This window comes from Rhinatrema bivittatum, chromosome 1 (assembly GCF_901001135.1).
Source record: "Rhinatrema bivittatum chromosome 1, aRhiBiv1.1, whole genome shotgun sequence".
Classification (NCBI taxonomy): Eukaryota; Metazoa; Chordata; class Amphibia; order Gymnophiona; family Rhinatrematidae; genus Rhinatrema; species Rhinatrema bivittatum.
The window spans coordinates 312,164,395-312,178,439 of record NC_042615.1 but is presented as its reverse complement, the minus strand read 5'-3'; the positions used below and the strand labels follow the sequence as shown (position 1 = coordinate 312,178,439).

The 14,045-nt window shown below is 47.1% G+C and overlaps 1 protein-coding gene across 7 annotated transcripts in view; it reads left to right on the top strand.

Moving 5' to 3' along the window:
• Nucleotides 1–13,748, top strand: part of RAP1GDS1 (Rap1 GTPase-GDP dissociation stimulator 1) — a 225,233-nt gene extending 211,485 nt beyond the window's left edge. For all 7 annotated transcript variants that reach the window (XM_029597452.1, XM_029597458.1, XM_029597461.1 and 4 more), the window contains one exon: nucleotides 13,440–13,748. In XM_029597452.1, coding sequence (XP_029453312.1) covers nucleotides 13,440–13,567 — 128 coding nt within the window. In that variant the 3' untranslated portion in view covers nucleotides 13,568–13,748. The remainder of the gene's footprint in view (nucleotides 1–13,439) is intronic.
• The last annotated feature ends 297 nt before the right edge of the window (nucleotides 13,749–14,045 follow it).

Below are 14,045 nucleotides of genomic sequence, written 5' to 3'. Positions count from 1 at the left end.
ACTGAATGTGATACGGCAAGAGGGAGCGTGATGCACTGACTCAAGAAATCTGTTCCAGGCATATGGTATAGCAAAGTGGAAAACGAAAAATTGGGAGTTGGCAGTAGAGAAGAAGGGCACAGATAAGAGCTACTTTCTCGATGAACAGAGAGGTGGGTGGGAGAAAGAATAGGTAATGAGGAACTGCAGAGTGAATGCAATTGTAGGTGAGTAAGAGAAGGTTAAAATGTATGCAGAAGCAGATGGAGAGCCAATGTAGTGACTTGAGAAGAGGGGCTACATGGTCATAGTGATGTTTAAGGGACGATAAGTTAAATTAGCATTTCCCAATTCCTTAATTTCCTAGCGTGTAGCAGATGGACTCAAAACAAGTGGGTATAGTGTGCTCGTGCTAGCAGTTGGAGACGGATCTGACGTCAGCACGGGTACATATACCCCCACAGGAAGTGCAGCAATTCAGTAATTTCCGTCTCCAAAGCAGTTTGGAGCTACCTCATGCTCGCTGAGCGTGTTTCCAAATTCTAACGACTAAATTCATAGAAGAAGCCTACCAGAAGACGAGCCCCGCACTCCTGCGGTGATACCATTCGGTCACTCCCCCAGTTGAGTTTCCCGAGCTGATTTCCATGATCCCTTGGAGGTAAGAGCCTCGGTCCGGTGGCCGACTCGCGGCAGGGACCTAGCCCCCCCGAGTGAGAAGGGCTCGGCGCGGCATAGAAGGCAGCCTCGGTCCTGGTGAGGACTTGGCCCCCGAGCGAGATGAGTTTGGGCACGGCCTAGAGGCAGCGGGTGCACTTCCTAGAGCGTGGCGGTGACGGTACTCACCCTCTCCCCCCGCAGCCAGAGACCGCCCGGGTTGCAGCCGGGAAGCGCCGAAGACAAGGTAAGGCGTACATCTTTACTGTGGTCTCCGAGGAAGTGAGGATTAGCGGGGTCTGCCTACGTGGCAGCCTGCCAAGGAGGTTGCCATTTTGCCTGCCTGCTCGCCTTCGCCACCTGGGCGCCTGTTGCTAAGCGCAATTTGATAGGCGCCTGTTGCCAAGCGCAATTTGATAGGCGCCCGTTGCTAAGCGCACATTGATAGGCGCCCGTTGCTAAGCGCACATTGATAGGCGTACGTTGCTAAGCGCACGCTGATAGACGCATGCGGATAGGCGTACGTTGCTAAGCGCACGCGGATAGGCGCACACTGATAAGCGCAGGCCGATAGGCACCCGTTCACAGGCGCCCGTTCATAGGCGCCCGTTGATAGGCGCACTTTCATAAGACACCCGTTCCTAGGCGCACGTTCGTAAGACGCCCGTTCCTAGGCGCATGTTGCTAAGCACATGTTGATAAGCGCATGTGGATAAGCGCATATTTGTAGGCGGCACATATTACAAGGCACATACTCCGGCTAGAAGGAAATAACAGACGAAATGGAGCGTAAGAGAGCCCATGCGTCCGCAGAGCTGGCACCTCCAGAATCAGGCATAAGAGCTGTAAGCCTCTGCTTAGCATGCAACCTCAGAGCCACACTGAGCGAGGATGCAGACTCCCTATGTGCCCAATGTGAGGAAGCCCTGGGAGTTCAGGCCAGGACCGGTCCCAGCCCAGCGTACTTGCCAGTTCCTCAGGGAACACCCCGGACTTAGCAGGCTGCGGTGAGCAGCCAGGGAACCCGAGAGACCTGTTGCCCCTAAGGCCAGATCCGGCTTCGCTTTCCTGGGTGGAACTATTCAAGGGGATTCACGCCTTTGTCCAGATGCAGTCTGCTCCTCGACTGGGTCCTTCCGTACCGGACGATCCGGCCCCTGGACCCTCAAGACCTAGGCACGGTCACTCACCACCCGGAAGCCCCACTTATGGGGATTCGGATTGCTTCGAGGAAGACGAGGAACCCCCTGAGGAGGGAGAACTTCCCTCGGAGATAGAACCATATCTGACCATGAGACGCTTCTTTCGGAAGGAGGATCTCCCAGGCCTGGTCTCTCAATGCCTGTCAGAACTGGCTATTCCGGGCCAGGACACCCCAGGGGCACCTAGAATGAACCCCCTGCTAGAGGGCCTGTGCCAAACGGCTCACCATTTTCCCCTCCTACAATTCGTAGGGACCTGCTGCACCTCCACGGTGCAGCAGGTCCCTACGGATTGCGACCTGCTGCACCGTGGTGATACGTTCCTATTTATCGCAAGCTAGGAACACCCCGGGAGAAGAAATGGAATCAGCTCTCTCGTTCCTCACTGACGCAGCCTCCGACCTAGTCCGTACGGCAGCCAAGGGAGTGTCATCCTCAGTGGCAGCCAGGTGACAGCTCTGGCTACGTAATTGGGCGGCCGACTCATCCTCTAAGACACGCCTCACAAGACTGCCCTTTAAGGGATCCCTACTGTTCGGCAGTGGTCTCAAGAAACTAGCTAATAGATGGGCCGCCTCTCCATTACCCCATCTACCAGAAGACAGGTCGAGGAGGAGCCAACGTTCTTTTCCTAGGCCATCCAGAGGTAGAAACTCTCAGCGCTTCAACCCTTACAGGGCTCGCTACCGAGCACCTCGTTCTCAGGCCAGGAACCAGCCCTTTCGGACTAAGCACAACAAGAGGAGAACCGGCTCGGGTTCTGGTCCCGGCCGCACCCCACAATGACAATCAGCCGACCCATCCGGGGGTAGCAGCCATAGGGGGCAGGCTAACCCTCTTCTACCGCAGGTGGGTCGAGATTACCTCGGACCAGTGGGTCCTCGCCATCATCCAAGAAGGGTATTACCTGGACTTTCTTCAGCTCCCGCCGGACACGTTTGTGGAATCTCCTTGTTCACCCCTCAAGACGACGGCACTAGAAGTTACCTTGCGGAGGCTGCTGTCCCTAAAAGCCATAATCCCAGTGCCTGCAGGGGAGATAAATTCTGGGCATTATTCCATTTATTTCATAGTACCCAAGAAGGAGGGCACTTTCAGGCCCGTCCTGGACCTCAAGTCAGTCAACCGACACCTACGGGTCCCCAGCTTTCACATGGAAACTCTGCGGTCTGTCAAGAATGCAGTACAGCCAGGGGAGTTTCTCACATCCCTAGATCTGTCGGAAGCCTACTTGCATATCCCAATCCATCGGGATCACCAGTGCTATTTGCGCTTCAGTCCTGAGCCAACACTTCCAGTTCCGAGCTTTACCCTTCGGGTTAGCTACCGCGCCGCGGATCTTTACTAAGGTCATAGTAGTAGTGGCGGCGGCACTCAGGAAGGAAGGAATTCTCGTCCATCCCTACCTGGACGATTGGCTGATCAGGGTAAAGTCACCGGAGGAGAGCCACCGGGCAACCAACAGAGTTATATCTCTTCTAGAAAGCCTAGGCTGGGTGGTCAACACAAACAAGAGTTCCCTACAGCCTTCCCAGTCGCTGGAATACCTAGGAGTTCAATTCGACACCCAGGAAGACAAGGTCAGCCTGACCTCCAAGAGGAGATCAAAACTCCAGAATCGTCTGCAGGCCTTGCTGAGCACCACCCGGCCCACAGCTTGGGATTACCTACAGGTCCTCTGCCTCATGGCATCCACTCTGGAGGTTGGTACCATGGGCGGGGGCTCATATGAGACCATTACAACGCGCCCTCCTATCTCGGTGGAGCCCACGATCACAGAACTACACCATACACCTACCTCTACCAGCCAGAGTGCTGAATCAGCTACGGTGGTGGTTGCAGCCCGGCCACATGAGCAGGGGGTCAAGAATGTCCTCCCCATCCTGGACCTTGCTCACTACAGGTGCCAGCCTGAACGGATGGGGAGCACACTGCAAAGAACTCTCCGCCCAAGGGCGGTGGAACAGAGAAGAGTCGGGGTGGATCATCAACCGACTAGAGGCAAGGGCAGTCAGGCTAGCATGCCTGCGATTTGCCCACAGACTTCAAAACAGAGCGGTCAGAGTGATGTCGGACAACGCCACCACAGTGGCATACATCAACCGACAGGGCGGAACCAGAAGCCGACAGGTATCCCTAGAAACTCCCCTGATGACTTGGGCGGAAGCAAATCTCCAGGACATCTCCGCCGTCCACATCGCCGGGAAGGACAACACCGCGGCAGACTTCCTCAGCAGAGAAATCCTAAACCCAGGGGAATGGCAGCTGTCGCCCACAGCGTTCCAGATAATTGTGGATCAGTGGCGGACGCCGGGCATGGACCTACTAGCGGACAGGTCCAGCGCTCAAGTACCTAGATATTTCAGCCGCAGGCGGGATCCTCTATCCCAGGGGATCAACGCCCTGGTACAGCCATGGCCTCAGGGGACTCTGCTATATGCCTTTCCTCCATGGCCCCTGCTGGGCGCCATTATACACAAGATTCAGCGGCACAGAGGCCTAGTTCTTCTAGTGGCCCCGGATTGGCCAAGAAGACCCTGGTACGCAGACATGAGAAGACTACTGGCAGGGAATCCACTACCCCTGCCTCCACACAAGGACCTGCTGCGGCAAGGTCCCATCCTCCACGAGGATCCAGCTCAATTCACTCTTACGGTCTGGCCATTGAGAGGGCTAGACTGAAGAAACGGGGATACTCGGAGCCAGTAATAGATACACTCCTCTGAGCACGCAAGTTCTCCACATCACTAACATATATAAGGATCTGGAGAGTATTTGAAGCCTGGTGCAACACTCACAGCACCAATCCACATGCTGCAAAAATCCCTATCGTTTTGGATTTCCTGCAAGATGGACTTCAGAAGGGTCTGTCCCTCAACGCCATCAAGGTTCAGGTGGCAGCGCTGTCTTGCTACGGTCCCAGGAGGGACGGCAACACCATTGCCACACACCTGGTCTCACGTTTCCTGAAAGAAGTCAAACATATTCGCCCGCCACTGAAGTGGCCAGTGCCCCTGTGGAACCTCAACCTAGTGTTGGAATTTCTAGCGGGACCCGCCTTCAGGCCCCTTCGAGGCCTGTCTCTCCGTTCGTTAACCTTGAAGATGGTGTTCTTGCTGGCTGTGTGTTCAGCACGCCGCATCTCAGAGCTACAAGCGCTGTCCTGCCGTGATCCGTTTCTCAGAATCACTCCAGAGGCTATCCATCTTCGCACGGTTCCTTCCTTCTTACCCAAAGTAGTCTCTCAATTTCACCTCAACCAAACCATATCCTTGCCAACCACGGAAGGTTTGAAGAAGTCGGAAGAAGGTCGAATACTGCGCCATCTCGACATTGGCAGGATGCTGTCCACATACTTGGAAATGTCAGAAGCAGTACGAAAGACGGGACCACCTGTTCGTCCTTCACAACGGGAAGAAGCAAGGGGAAGCGGCCTCACGGCCAACCATCGCCCGCTGGATCAAAGAAGTTATCAAGGCGGCCTACGTAGAGGCAGGAAAACCACCGCCTCTACAGGTCAAGGCTCATTCTACCAGAGCGCAAGCGGCCTCTTGGGCAGAAACTAGGATGCTGTCGCCTGCAGAGATATGCAGAGCGGCAACGTGGTCCTCCCTACATACCGTACATACATGCATCTTTTGCATTAATCCAAATTCCTTTTGGACTATGCTTCTTTAATTATTTTTTGGCCTTTAACTTCCTTCCAGCTCTTAAGCTTCCCAAGTTTTTTTACTCCTTGTTAAATGTAACTTTATCTTATTCTCTTTTCTTGTTAATTACTTTTATTTATTGCTTCTGTTATACCCTTGTTTTATGTAAACCGATCCGATATGGTTTATTTACTATGAAGGTCGGTATAAAAAAGTGTTAAATAAATAAATAAATACCTTCTCCAGATTCTACCGTCTGGACTTCCAGGCCAGGGAGGACACAGCATTTGCGAGGGCAATCCTAAAAGGACCTCGGGCAGCCTCCCACCCAGTCCGGGAGTAGCTTTTGTACATCCCACTTGTTTTGAGTCCATCTGCTACACCAGTGTTGGCCAACCTTTTGAGCTCAGTGTGTCAAAATTCATAAAAAAACAGAGCATAACTCGGGTGGTGTGTCACTTCTAGAAAAATCCATAATTTTGTGATATTTGTAGCTCTAATCAACAAAGTTATAATTTTAATATATATACTGTATTTATTAATAAAGCAAAAACAAATAATTCTTTACCTTACCTGCTTAGTGACTTTTTTGTTGCTGAATTTCATTGGCTAAATCTTCAATTGAAGGTTGGTATTTCGTACACTTCAAGTCCAAGCAAGCGTTACAAACTTCATCTGTCAGTCGGTTTCTTTTATTGGCTCCCATTCATGTTCACAACACTCCCTCCCCATCTCCCAGGCATGCACACATTCATTCTCACACACACAGACCCCCAGGCAGGCACCCATGCATTCACACACATACACCCCCAGGCAGAGTCCCATTCATACACATTCACACACTAAAGGTAGACCCCCCCCCCTCTCTTTCTTTTGCCAGCAACCTCAGAACCTCTCTCATTCCTCTCCTGCCACTGTCACTGATGCCGCATGGCTATTGCGGAAGTGCCGATTGCTGCTACTGACACTGAAGTCCATTCTGCTGCCTCCTCTGTGCAGGCCCCGTGGGCTTCCACTTTCTCCATGCTGATCTCGTACATTGTGAGATCCGTTGAGAAAGTGCTATTCTTGCACATTCCCAAAGAGTACATGTGCCAATCACTAAAAAGTACATTTTTTTTTTTTTTTGCCTTTGCTGTCTGATCTTAGTTTTCTAATTGGTTGGTCACAGGCTTTTTTTTCACCTTCCCTTTCTTATTTTTTTGCCAATTCCTTTTATATTGTCTTTTTTTCTGTTTCTTTTTTCTTCATCTTCTTCCCTCAAACACACAGTCAGGTTCTCATTCTCACATGCATTTCTCTTTCTCACACACACAGGCTCTCACTGACACATGCTCTCTCTCATACAATCATTCATACACACAGGTTCTCACTGGCACATGCTCTCTCATACAATCATTCATATACACAGGCTCTCACTGGCACATGCTCTCTCTCATACAATCATTCATACACACAGGTTCTCACTGGCACATGCTCTCTCATACAATCATTCATATACACAGGCTCTCACTGGCACATGCTCTCTCTCATACAATCACTCTCACTGGCACATGCTCTCTCATACAATCATTCATATACACAGGCTCTCACTGGCACATGCTCTCTCTCATACAATCATTCATATACACAGGCTCTCACTGGCACATGCTCTCTGTCATACAATCATTCATATACACAGGCTCTCACTGGCACATGCTCTCTCTCATACAATCATTCATACACACAGGCTCTCACTGGCACATGCTCTCTCATACAATCATTCATACACACAGGCTCTCACTGGCACATGCTCTCTCATACAATCATTCATACACACAGGCTCTCACTGGCACATGCTCTCTCTCATACAATCAATCATACACACAGGCTCTCACTGGCACATGCTCTCTCTCATACAATCATTCATACACACAGGCTCTCACTGGCACATGCTCTCTCTCATACAATCATTCATACACACAGGCTCTCACTGGCACATGCTCTCTCATACAATCATTCATACACACAGGCTCTCACTGGCACATGCTCTCTCTCTCTCTCACACACACACACACACACAGGCTCTCACATGCTGTCTCTGCAAACATTCAGGTCCTCTCTCTCAACTCACCTCATACACGCACTCTACGGGCCCTCAGCCTCTCTCTCACCTCTGGGCCTCCTCTTCGCGGGTCGCCGCAGGATGGGCTCTGCAGCGGCCCTGATCTTCTCGGGCCGCGGCAGCCCTGCTACCGGGCCTCTTCCTCTTCTTGGGCCGCTGCGACTTGGGATTCGCAGCGACCCGCGGCGGCTCCTCTTCTGCACGCGCTGATTCGCTTCCTCCTTCCTGCCCACGCGGCTCCGGCAACGTTTACTTCCGGGGCCGCACAGGCAGGAAGGAGGAGCATCAGCGCGTTGTCTTGAGCCTCATCGCTGCGACGCATGAGCCTCCCTGCGCCCGGGAGCATTGGTGGAGGGTAGGGGGAAACTAAAAAACACATTTAAAGGCTCGGCGCAGCTGAAAAAGAAAAGGCTCGGCACAGCCGATAAAAAAAAAAAAAATTCCTGATAGTCCTCGAAACGCTGCGCGTGTCAGCCAAAACGGCTCGGCGTGTCACCTCTGACACGCGTGTCATAGGTTAGCCATCACTGTGCTACACGCTAGGAAATGTAGAGATTACTTACCTGATAATCTCGTTTTCCTTAGTGTATGCAGATGGACTCAGCATCCCGCCCGGCTGCCGGTATACATGGGGATTCACCGACTCACGGTAAGCCATGTTTTCTTATATAGGGCATCCACCCTGCCGGGTGTCGACGCCTTCCGGTTGAGAACACTGGCGGTCTCCAGCTACTATCAATCATTCAGGGTAATCCTGTTCATTTAATCGATCGGTCAGTTACACATATATCCATAAAGCTTTTGCAAGGAAGATTACTGAATTGCTGCACTTCCTGCGGGGATATATGTACCCGTGCTGACTTCAGATCCGTCTCCAACTGCTAGCACGAGCACACTATACCCACTTGTTTTGAGTCCATCTGCATACACTAAGGAAAACGAGATTATCAGGTAAGTAATCTCTACAATATGTACTGATCAACTTCCCTCTGTTTTACTCATTTTGAATCTCATTGTCCATGCTTTTCACTAACTCTCTATTGTTAGCTGTGTAAGTTACCATTTGTATAGAAATGCCAAAATACATTTTGCAAAAAAAAAAAAAGCATACTAATGCACACCACTGAAGACCAAATAGAATAAAATAACTTTATTATACAACAGTATTGCCAGTCATGTCAAGTTATCCATACTGGATGGTTTCGAAGCATGCATATATTGTTATAGATTATGCCCTTAGGTGTCTACCCTATACTGTTCAGTATTTCACACTAAGCACAAGTACTCACCTTGTCAATCAAAAAGTCTATTATATTTGAAATTCTTATAGCTGCTTTAAGGCATTTTTTCGGAATCCTGAGAACAGCTATATTTGGAATAGCAACATAAATGATTTCTCAGATGAAAGTTCATATAATGTTTGTTGATTGTGACATCACAGCCAATGTAGAATACTAAGATGGAGTGAATGCAAGTTAAGGTGTAGCACTTTTGCTGGTATGGCAGTTCCAAGGGATACAAAAGAATTGTTATGGAACCATTAATTTTAAAAATCATAGTTTATAGATTAGCATTATCAATATGGTATTTATTTAAAAATGTATAATCCCCCCCATCCAAAAGTACTGGGCCAAGGTGCAATAATAATTTTTTTTAAATAGTAACACTATTACTAAAATGAACAGACCGACAATTCCCCAAACAGAATTTGCCTGCATATTGGGAGATTCTTACCAAACCAACTGTTGGACCTCAATATCAGGGAGCAAGTCAATAGAGCATATTTTAATCATAGAACAAATCAAAAGCTTGTTGAACAAAAAGGTCTTTCATTTCTTCTTTCTTAGTGTCCAGTCAGATGACTCCAGAACAAATGGGTTATGTACCTCTACCAGCAGATGGAGACGGAGCAAACTGATGTCACAGTATATATACCTTATACTGACATCAGCCTGTCAGTATTCTCCGTCTCCAGCAGATGGTGGACGTGCATCTCCGCACTGGGGATTGTTTCATTTTAAAGAAAAGGAGAATTAAGGAAATAAATTTGCCCCGCTCTCCTGCAGTGATCCCTCTTAGAGTTGAGAATTTCTGAGGTGATTTCCATGGTCCCTCAGATGAGTGCCTTGGTCCGTTAGGTGATTTTTCAGCCAGTGTGGACTTAGCTGCTTGAGCAGCTGAAAGGCAGTGGATACAGGGAGCAGAGCGTGCCTTCCCCCCCCTCAGCAAGAGACAGTCTCTACTCAGCCAGGTAAGGCTGAGCTCCAGTAAGTTTAAAAAAAAAAAAAAAAAAAAAGTTTTTTTTGTTGTGCAGCAATTCTTCCTTCCCCAGTCTCTGTGCTCTGCACACTGGTCCGATATACATCCCACTTCATGGTAGGTCAAGGGATGTGAGCAGCCTGGCGGATTGAGCAGTCTCCTTAGGCTAGGCCCCACTCCGAGGTTTTTCACTGCACGCCACCTGGTAAGCTGCAACAGCATTTCGCGTGCTTTCTGAGGCTGCCCTCTACAGGATTGTCTCTCCACCATGGGCATCTAGCTGTGCGTCCAGGTTGTGCATCCAGTTAAGCGACTTAAATTTTTTGGGCACCTAAGTGTGTGCACCTAAGTTTTTTGGATGCATAATTTTTGGGAGCCTAAGTTGAGCATGCATAATAAAAAAAAAAAAAAAAAAAAACATGCCTCCGGCCACTGCTCAGTGCTGTCGGCCATAATGGTATCTGTACCTAAGAAGCCTAAGCATCTTTCTGTTTGCACTGCTTGTCATATTCAGGCGTCTCAACGAGAAGTGCCCGCTAATTTGTGCCAGCACTATTTGGATGCTCAGGGACAATTGTCTTCCTCTGATTTCGCTCTCTGGTTCTTCCCAGCCAGATTTGGGTCTGGTTAAAGACTGTTCAGGTGGGGCTTCTGATTTTGGAACTCCCCTAACTGGTTCCTCAGCAGGGGAAGGTAGCTCAGTGAGTACACCTCAGGTACCTCCTGGTCTGGATACTTCTACTTTTTCATGGGTAGCTTTTGCCTGTTTCAGGGGTCAGGTAAATGGTGGATCCTGGTTGGCTCATCCTGATGTGGCCCGTTTTCTGAAAGGAGTGAAACATCTTCGGCCTCCTTAGTGGTTTCCAGTGCCCCCTATGGAGTCTTAATTTGGGTTTTGGAATCTTTGGTAGGCCCTACTTTTAGACTGCTACAATTTCTGTCCTTGCAGTTGCTGACCTTGAAAACAGTTTTCCTTGTGGCAATTTGTTCTGCGCGTAGGGTTTCCGAACTGCAGGCCTTGTCTTGCCAGGAGCCATTTCTCCAGGTGTCTCCAGGGGTGGTACAGCTGCATACTACCTTCCTTTTTACCAAAGGTGGTCACGGAGTTTCACTTGAACCAGTTCATCTCCCTGTCATCTTTGGACAGAGAGAGATGTAGAGGAGTATCATTTGCTTCAATCCTTGGATGTCAAGAGACATTGTCAGGTATCTAGATGTTACTGAACCTTTGCGGAAGTCGGATCACTGTTTGTCCTTCATGGCGGTACTAAGCAGGGAGTACCAACCTTGTGGGCTATAATAGCTTGCTAGATTAAGGAAGTAGTCACGGCTGCATATGTGGATGCTGGAAAGCTGTTACCTAGTCAGCTTAGGGCTCATTCCACTAGGGCTCAGACAATGTAATGAGAGGAGGTGAAGTTATCTCCTGGTGATGTTTGCCAAGCTGCAATGTGGTCATCCTTACACACCTTTACAAGATGATATTGTCTGGATGTGTACAAGCCCAGGAGGATGTGGCCTTTGCACATGCGATTTTGAGTGGACCGCGGCAACCTCCCGCCTATTCGAAAGTAGCTTAGGTACATCCCACTTGTTCTGGATTCATCCGACTGCACACTAAGAAATGGGAAATTACTACTTACCTGATAATTTCCTTTTCTTTAGGACAGTCAGATGAATCCAGCTTCCTTCCCTCGGCTGCCAAATGATTGCGTATTGATCCTCCTGTATGCTTACGTGTTATAGGGATTACTGGTAAGCATTACTCCAGTCCCTAGACTAGTGTTACATTCTTTTCTGAGCTCAGTGTTGCTGAGTATTGACATGGTGATCTGTTTTTAAGCAAGTTTTTTGGTAGTCTGTCCACAGTTGCTTTTGAAGAAAATACTGGCAGGCTGATGTCACTGCAAGGGTATATATACTGTGACATCAATTTGCTCTGTCTCCATCTGCTGGTAGAGATGCATAACCCACTTGTTCTGGATTCATCTGACTGTCCTAAAGAAAAGGAAATTATCAAGTAAGTAGCAATTTCTCATTAAAAGTGCTGAAGCATGGTAGAAGTATAACTATGATCTATATGTGTTTTTTAAATATATAAACTGTTTTCTTGTAATGTGTTAACTTTTTTAATAAGCTGTTATGGTCATAGCTAATATTTTAGGATTGTTGTTTTTTTCTTTCAAACCAAATATCCTCTGCAATATCTCAGTTCCTTTTTTGGGACTAAAATATGTTGCAACTTCATTGTTTTAAAAATGTAAATGTTACAATTTTATAAGGATATAATTCATGCATATGCAGCGGAAAAAGTATTTCTTAATTAAATCTGAAGTTATTTCACTCAGTTATGGCCCCTCATAAACATCCATAATCCTTTCTCTTTCTCATATAGCCAGCCTTGCAAAGACTGCGGTCTATGGCTATCTCTGAAAGCAAACTTCAGAAAAACAAAAAGGTGTAAAAGGGGGGAGGTCTTTTGTCAGATCTTTTGTACGTTATCAAAAAGCGGTCCCTAAGAGAGTAGAAGTCATTAAATACTTTCTTCCGATTTGCACACATGGGATTTGATTCACCAAAGGTATTCAAGTAGGCACAAGCTGAGACAAAATGTTTAGGCATCAAGGCCTTTGAATGTGTAGCATTTTATTAGGCATATAAAAATGCTATCAGAAGTTACAGCAGTTACTTCTCTAAAATGCAAACATGGAATAAATTCAAAGATAAGTTTGAAACAATTTGTAGTTGATACCTTTTTTAATGGACTAATTTAATATATCTTTGGCAAGCTCTCTACATCAGGAACTCTCAAAAGCTTCTCACAAATGTATTTAGTCCGTTAAAAAGATATGACAGCTGGTTTGTTGACCCTTGATTCCACATAGCCACGTAGACTAACGAGGCAACCACAATCCTTTGCTCAGAGATAAACTTCAAATTTAGAACAGACCTGAAAAAAGTGAAGGAAAAATATCACAAACGATAAAGGTTGGGAAAAGTATATCCTAAGGAATAGGGGTAAAGCTACATTCAGAAAATAAAAGCTAAGCATCTGAAGAATAAGGTGGGGAAGCATTCAGTTTTAAAGGAAAGGAGGGTCCTAGTAGAGTTTCTAACGAGTATTTCTTAGGGTGCTACAAAATATTTTACCACAGATAATAGGGATATGCATTCATTTGAAATGAATGGGTAGAATGGGACAAAGCTCTTTTTTTTTTTTTTTTGTTTCTTTCCAAATACACCGAAAGTGAGGGGAAAACGCTAAAATGTTCATGTTTTTAGCAAATAGCATGCACTATTAGCCAAACACAAAATACTGAAAAATGAACGAAAGTGTGTACACTCCTAATAGATAATTACATACATAACTGTACAGTTTATTCTATTAATATGCCTTGGGCTTTGACATCATTTTCTGAATCTCAGGTTGTGTATATGAGAGAATAAACCATTGGACTCGTCCTACTAGATGTACTGTCAATCTGTTTTCTTAGTAGAAGAGAAATAATTTGAAATTTGCCTAGATTTTGTAAACTCTAAATGTATGTTTAAAAAAAAAAAAGCATAACTTGTTTCTTTTTCTTCCAGAACCCCTACACAAGGAGGTGCAGAATCTGGCATTTCTAGAAGTTGTATCAAAGCTCTGTGGTCATGAAAACAAAACGGTTGCCCAGCAAGCCTTGTTAACAGAGCAGAGGCTTGCTGTCGAAAGCTGAGGAATCTTTTGTCTAGTTGTCCCATCACTGATTTCACTTTGTCCTCTGTCTGCCACTACTCCTGCTATGTGTCTTACTGTTTCACTCGTGCATGTGTGTAATGTTCCCACAGAAACCGATGAACTTGTCCGAGTTTTCTCAAAACCATAGATGTTGATAAACATGAGCCTGTTGAAAATAACACCTGTTAATGTTCTACTTGTATACCTGTTGCTTGAGCCACATGGTAGAATATGCATGTTGTAGTCCTATGATGGTGAAAAAGTAGTATTTACATAATGGCTCACATCACATCGTCAATCTGCATACTGCTGTAAGGCTAACCATAGGGAGAATCCAAGATGCAGCGAGTCCAGTCTAGAATTTTTTTCCTATAGAATTTGATAGTAACAGCAGCTCTGTTCTGGATGCCTTTAAATCCCCGTCATGAAGGAATGCATTGCTGTTCATTGACTGGTCTTGCCTGTTATGTCAAACT